Source organism: Limulus polyphemus, unplaced genomic scaffold (assembly GCF_000517525.1).
Source record: "Limulus polyphemus unplaced genomic scaffold, Limulus_polyphemus-2.1.2 Scaffold2985, whole genome shotgun sequence".
Classification (NCBI taxonomy): Eukaryota; Metazoa; Arthropoda; class Merostomata; order Xiphosura; family Limulidae; genus Limulus; species Limulus polyphemus.
This window is the reverse complement of record NW_013668595.1, coordinates 60993-68795: the sequence shown is the minus strand read 5'-3', so window position 1 is coordinate 68795 and position 7803 is coordinate 60993. Positions and strand designations below refer to the sequence as shown.

The 7803-nt window shown below is 30.4% G+C and overlaps 1 protein-coding gene across 3 annotated transcripts in view; it reads left to right on the top strand.

The window, feature by feature from the left end:
* The first annotated feature begins 932 nt into the window (after positions 1–932).
* The window catches only part of LOC106468379 (solute carrier family 52, riboflavin transporter, member 3-B-like), a 41449-nt gene continuing 34578 nt past the window's right edge, over positions 933–7803 (top strand). For 2 of the 3 annotated variants that reach the window (XM_022396720.1, XM_013928801.2), the window contains exons 1-3: positions 933–1028; positions 3980–4731; positions 6823–7179. In XM_022396720.1, the coding sequence (XP_022252428.1) occupies positions 4036–4731; positions 6823–7179 (1053 nt within the window). In that variant the 5' untranslated portion in view covers positions 933–1028; positions 3980–4035. Of the gene's footprint in view, positions 1044–3979; positions 4732–6822; positions 7180–7803 lie in introns of all 3 variants that reach the window. The other variant, XM_013928800.2, reaches the window with a different exon arrangement.

Below are 7803 nucleotides of genomic sequence, written 5' to 3'. Positions count from 1 at the left end.
CCGTCTGAGATTTTGAGGTTGTTTTAGAACGTTTTAGATATTGTTACGATAGCGGAAGTCACGTGACGCTGGTAAAACGTGATGAGTTTCTAGAAGGATTATGAAGGCCCGAGTGTTTGCCAGACGCCCTCTATCTTAGTATATAAGCCCGGAAAATGATTGCAGAAATAGAGACAGATAATTGAATCAATCGAGCGGTAGTGACCGTAAGTAAAGTGTGTGAATCGCTGTGAATTATAGCGTGTGTTAAGTTAAAGTGACTGTGGAAATTAAGTGTATTGCAAAGTTGTATCGAGAAAGAATAAACTAGTTTTAATTAAGAAAGGACTTGTATCGCTGAAGTTTCTCAGAAAGAATTTCTATGGGAAATTAACAAACAACCAGAGGCGTAACAATATGTTTTATACATATATAGGTGCAATTTATGAAGTGCGATTGCACCCTCCGCGCTCCCTCTGCTAACACCCATACATCAGTATACTTGAATACCAGACAATGAGTTGAAAATAATGGAGTACAGCTCATGAAATAACTGTAAAAAATATCGAGACAATTATAAATTTTTACTTTTGTGGACAGTGCTATTTTTGTAAGCTTTTTGTAACAGTAATATTTTGTTTTATAACTCAGTAGCAAATAAAAACAGAGTTGTATAACAGAAACAATGTTCAATGAGCTATTTTTACCAGCATTACATATTTCTTGTTATTATACCTCAAATATATTATCTATTTATTTATTTATCAAAAAAACAACCGAAGTTACAAGGAAGATTATTCTAACCTTCTACCACAATTATTTTGATACACGATGGTCAAGCCTGATACTACACATGCGCACTTTTAATGTCTTCAGCCACGTAAGGAAAATAAAAGAAAAATCAGTCGAGTGATGTCATTCTAGCAATGTGATTTCGTCATATATAAAATTACTCAACCGTTTTTCTCTATGCCCCCCCCCACCTCCTTGGTGGCTCTATGGCAAGTTTTAGGTTTCATAACTCGAAAATTCGGATTTGGATACCCGCAGTGAGTATAGCACAGGTACTCAATAGCTTAGTGATTAATAGCAAAAACAAAACTCAGATTATTTAACAACTTTGCCTCATAGATAGATATAAAATTAAAAAGGTGCATCGTGGTTACATTGAAAACAACATCGAACATATAATATACTATAGCTATCAGATTGTGTCTAATCATGTTGTAACCTGTTCAGACTACTACAGTACCATCAACGTTAGGTATTAGCTACTTAATTATTTTGTTTTTCAAAAACTAACTTGCATTATTCCACTTTATGCCCAGAAAAGTATAAACTTCAAAATAAAAATTTAGTTACTCATCAGAATCTGTCTGGAGTAGAACTATAAATAGGATTTTAACTTGTTTCGTAGAAATTAATAGTATTAATACTGTAATAGTAATACTATTATTATTAAGTAAAGGAATGGGGGGATTCATGAATCGTTAACCTTAACTTGTCTTAAGCTAAAGGCCTTTATTTTTAATATTATTCAATAAAACCACAAAAGATATATACTGAGGCTTTACCGTAAAAGTATTTGATATTCACTATGTTACAAACTTGAGTGACTAAGCGAATACGCTAATGGTAATATTATTAATATTAATTATAAACTTAGTAAAGTTCTACTTAGTAAACTATCTGATCTCGCATAAGGTTAATACTTAAAAAATAAAAACGTTATTCATATTCTGTCTAGCACTGGCAATGGGAAATGCATTTTTTTACCTCATACTTATATACGTATGCATGTCATGTTATAACTAGAATTCAGTCAAACTTGATTAATGTAACAAGGGGCGTTCATCAGGGCTCGGTCTAACTCTTATTGTTCAGCACAATTGCACAAGTGTTATGCCACAAAATGATGCAACTGTTAAAATAGAGCAAGATAGTAAATGCAGTTTACTCTCCAGTTCTCTATGTCAAAGTAGTAATGTTAGCTATGTTTTAAAATTTTTTTAATCATACAAATGTCTTTAAAATATTCTTCAATAATTATAGTCTTAGGACCTTTACTCTTTTTGATTTACATCAGTGACAGTTGAAGGATTGTTCAGTAAGTTACTTAAATTTGTTGCTACTTTACAAAAGGATTTAGATTATTTTGTGAGTTGTTTGGCAAATAAATGGCAGATGGGTTATAATTATAATAAATAAAAGATAATGCATTTGGGTTATCTTAATATGAAATATAAGTAGAATTTGGATGGAAATAACCCTAACACAGTGTCATGAAAAAAAAAGAGATCTTGGTGTAATGATTGAGCAGTCTCTTAAGACTGCCTTAACTTAAGTTTAAATTATCCAAGCAGTGTGCTGTTGTTAGCAGTAGGGCAAATAATATTTTAGGTTGTATCTACAGAAATATTGAATACAAATCTAAATAGGTTATAATTTCATTGTATAGGTCACTGGTTAGACCAGTTTGGTGTATTGTGTTCAGTCTTGGGCTCCTTACCTTAGGAAGGACATTGATTTGTTGGAAAGTGCTTACAGGAGGGCTACTAGGATGGAGAGGTTGTCATATGAGGAGAGGTTAAGATCTCTGAAATTGCTTTCTCTGGAAAAAATAAGAGTTGGAGGGGATGTAATTGGGGTGTTTAAAAATGTAAAGGGAATTAATAGTGTTAATGTATTATCATTTTTCATACTCAATGATGAGAATAGTAGGGCTATGGGACCCAAATATAAATTTGGGCAAGGTAGGAGTCGTCCTCAGCTAAGACAGTTTTATTTTTCTAGTAGGGTGATTAGTCTCTGGAATGGATTTCCTTTAGATGTTGTGGATGCAGTAAATTTAAGTGAGTTTAAGAGAAAGCTTGATAACTATATTAATGATAAGGGCTGGCTTTAAGGTTTTTTAAAATTTATTTGTTTAGTAGTTTTAATTTAGTTTAGAGGATGGGACAGCTAAGATGGACCAGTAGGTTACTTGTTGTCCTTAAACATTATGTTATGTTACTTGTAAGTATGTGTTGCATTTCCCTAGTTTTCTTTTTCTCTATTTGAATGAAGATATCATACATGTTTATTTGTGTGTGAAGCAAACTTATCATCTAGTAGCTGAAGCTGTGTTTCATTGTAAATTGTAATGAATATATCTTTTGAACAGCATTAATTAGAGATTTTTAAACTCAAACACTTAAATGGAAGGTGAGAAGGTAGTATTTGTTAAGAAAGTAACATTGAAAGAATTGAGATAATCACTGTATGTAATTCCCTAATATTAAATTTATATGATTAAAAATTAAGAGCAAAAAATGCCCTTGTTATTTTCTTGCAGAAGCTTTCCATAAAAAGTAACTCTTTGGAAATACCTAGCCTTAGATCTCTTACTTGCTGTCACTCTCTCATGATACATACTTCAGTATATATAGATAGAGAGAGAGAGAGCAAGCAATAGATCTAATATAGATGAATTAAGCAAATTAAACTTAAGGGAGTAGAAAAGGTTTATTTTTGAAAAACATATTTTTTTTATTTACGTTTTTCAAATTTTGTTCTAGAATGTACCCATCAATGTCTGTTAGTGAAGTGTCAATGTAAGAAGCTGAATGGATAGGATATAAATAGTAATTAGATGGCTTGAATCTTTCAATAAATGATAGTTTCGAGTTTTGAAAACAATATTTTTGTTGCCAGTCACTTCAAGAAAAAAAAATGCATTTACGTATAGTATGCAAGTGAAAATGCCAACTACAAGTGATTTTATGAAACACTCATTTGATAAAAACAAATTTAAAATGAATTGTGATTTTTATGCTTAATATAAAATGCAGCAATATGTAGATTCAGTAATTCAGAAAATATTTGAAAAGAGTTATTTTATTCTCTATAAAATTCAGGAGGAAATTTTGTTTTGTTTTTTCTGGCAAATATGTACAGGAAAATTTTTTTTTCATGTTTTGTATTATATAGTAATGAGTTACATTTTGTGATCATTTCACAGATTGAAGCAGTCTTAAGTCGTCAAGAAGATTTGCTTGCAGATTATCAGTCTTCAGAATGGTTAACTTGTCATTGTCCTGCATATTTGTCAAAACTTTGACTGTTTTATTTGGTATTGGATCTTGGATAGCAATTAATGGACTGTGGGTAGAGTTACCTCTTTTAGTTCAGGACTTACCAGAGAAATGGAATCTTGCTTCATACCTAGCTGTTATCATTCAAATTGCCAACATTGGACCAATATCCTATTCCATAGCAAGAACGCTATGTGGAAGAAAATCACTAGAAATTTCCACTGTACATTTCATGATGACAATAGGAGTTGTAGCTTGCCTCTTGTTAGGCTTCTTTTGGTCCAAGACTCTTTATTTTGGTGGAGCTAATCATAGTATTATGCTTCTTGTTCTTGTGTTTTTCTTATCACTTGTAGATTGTACTTCATCTGTTGTCTTTTTACCTTTTATGGCACATTTTAAAGAGCAGTATTTAACCCCTTTTCTTATTGGGGAGGGTATGAGTGGTTTTCTACCCAGCTTGGTGGCATTAGGCCAAGGGGTTGGAGGTAATCCCGAATGTAGGAATGTCTCTTTTAATAATACCAACTTTGAAAATATGACTTATAAAATGGTTCCTTATCGAACACCACCAAATTTTCCACCAGAAGATTTCTTCTTTTTCTTGATGGGAATGATGATCGTCAGCTGGGCTGCTTTTACTCTTCTAAATGTCCTTCCTGTGGCAAAAAACGAAATGGTAATAAATCTAAAGATGCTTTTTATGTGTTTGCCTGTAAGATTTTCTAAATTAGAAAGGTGATCTTTAAAACTATTTTATATTAATAGATTTATAAAAGAGCAATGAAATAGCTAAAGTTGATAATTTTCTTTTTATTCATATGATTGGTAATTAAATGAGTAGTTATTTATTTCTAGGTGTTGTAATGTCTACTTTTAAGATATTTAAATGTAAGGGAGATTAGCCCAAATAGCTACACAGAGCTCTGATTCTTAGGCTTCACTTTCAGTCTTCTGTTTTTCACTCTACACATTTCCATAAAATCTAAGTTACAAGCTCAACTGCTTGAAACTGTATTTTTTATTGCAATGAAAACAGCTAGAATATAAACAATCGTAGCATATTTTGTTTTTTCAATAACATACCATATTAAAAGTATATCAAACTTACAAGAGACTTATTATACTATCTTGACAACAAGTACCAATAAACTAAGCAAGAATCAGGATCCATGATGACTTGTGAAATAATGAGATAATTCTGTTTGTAAAGATATGAAAATAAAGAAATTCAGTATTGATACAAAATCACATTCTATTATTCACATACTATAAACTAGAAAGGACATTTATTTTATATGAAAGATTCATACAAGTAATCTGGGAGTAAATAAGACAGTTTGAAAAAAAAATCCAAAATAAAGGTTTTATTTTTAGAAATAATGCACTTTAGTTTCTCTCTCTTGTATTTAAGTACAGTTGCATGTAAAGTTGTAAGCAACAAATTTATCTTCAAAGAAATAAATTAATTAAAAAAATACAGAAAACAAAATGGAAATGCTAGAAAATTATGGTTTTAACTTAACACAATTTTTTTGTACTGTTGATATGTATATGTCATTTTTGGTGATAATTGTTTTTGGGGGGATCAAATATACTAAATAAGAGACTCTTCAAGACTATTAAGAAGAGAATTGTGTTGGTCACATGAATCGTGAAAGGCACATAAAGCAATTTGATTGTCAACAATAAGTATCACAATTTTAGTGTACATATTTACAAAAATTATATTAATGTTATAAATTGACAGTGATAAACTGTAATGATGATGTCTCAAGCACAGATTTAGTTATGAGTTAAATTAATACTGATAAAGCTCATCAAATGATAAGTTCATCATAAAGTGCACATTCTGTTATTTTCTTTTACATACATTAGTCACAGGATATTCAGTTCATACCATTCATCACACAAATGTTTAAACTTTGAATGAAGTGTGGTTATTTTTGGATATTATGATAGTGGAAAATTATATTGGTAAAATGGTAAGCAACAGATACCATTCTGTCCATTTTTATTATAGAATTGTTAAATACTGTTATGTATATTGAAAATCTTTTAAGTATTCCACAAGTTGAGAATTTTAACTATGAGGAAAGGGGCATATGATGTAGCTATGTAGCATGGTGTAGCTATAGAGGAGGATATCCATATGTCATGAATCAGCTAGGTGTGTGTGCCACAACCTTACTTATACAGTCAAAAGTTTTAAAGCTTGTTGTCATAAAGTGAGTAATAAGACTGTAAGATTGCTTTGACATAATTTTTAAAATGAAGATGATTTTTTTATAGTTCATTAGCTTGACAGAATGCAATTATGTTATAAAAAGAAAAAGGATTAGAGAAACCTACTTCCACAGTGATACTTAGTAAGGAACGTTACATATTAAAGTTAACATTACATGAGTGTTGTGATAGCTAAAAGTATAAATGTAACAGGCATCAAACATTTTACTTCATGCTCAGAAGCCACTGTTAAACTATTTAAATGTACAAGAATTATGTATGATATAGTAAGAAACTATCCTATTATTCCATGACGAGTTCATGGAAAATCAATATTAAATTCATCTCATCAATTCTACCTTTACTGACTAATTGCTACTTAGTTTTATAAATCATGTATAATAATTTGTACCATTTGTTGAAATGTTGTTATTCCATTTTTGTTTTAATATGTTTTATTAATTTTGTTATGGTATTAAATAGTTTATAATAAAAGAAAATATATACTTTAGTGTGAAATTATATGTGAATTACTTCATTTCAGGACTCCTACTCAGCTGAAAAAAATAATGTAATTGCATCACAGTCAGTTAATGTTTCTATTCTAACATCACAAGAGGAGGATACACCAGAGAATGTCAACAATAGAGTAGGATGTGAAGATATTTCATGTCATTTGTCAGATTATGAAGCATGTGCTCCTGTATGTGGAACATCAACGTATTTGATGAGCCAAACAGAAGCTTCTCATCCTAAAACTGAACTAACCCAGACCACTGTTGCTGATTATAGAAGTCAAAAGCACTTATCATACTTGAAGAGAAGAGAAATAATTATTTTTCTTTTAATTCTTCAAGGTTGGGCCTGTATACTTAGTAATGGAGTATTCCCTGCAATTCAGGTATGTTAACTGCTAGGAGTAATAGAAAATTAATCATTTGTCACTTCTGATTTTTTTGTACCTTTGATTAGTTTTTATTGGATATGCACTACTGCAGATATATGAATCTTTAAAAGTATTTCATGTTTTATGTATTAATTGGTAATCTGTATGGGTCTTAAGAGTAAACAACTGTTTTTTCTTTATATATTTTGTTGGCGTTGTCATACTTTATCTTTCTTTAAGATTAGTTTCTTTAATGCTCTAGTTATGTGTGAAAGGATCAAAACACAAGAAGGAACATGGTAGCATTTTAAGATTAAAAATAAGGTCCACAGTTAAAATGCATATCAAAGATAATGTTACCCATTTTCTCAAAAACTAGCAGCATTTCATAGTTATATAGATAGAGTACTTAAAATTTGTTCTGTTTCCAGCAATCTGAAAAACGATTTGAATTATGTGAAAAGTTTTGCTAATAATACAAGTTATAATGTTGACCTCTTTGAACACACAATACAAAAAAAGAAACAATTCAATTGTTATTAAGCAATGTACTAGATTAACCAGTGTCAATGATAAAAAATTAATAATACAGTAATATTACCACATATACATGGTATAACTAGCCCAATTGCTAGTACA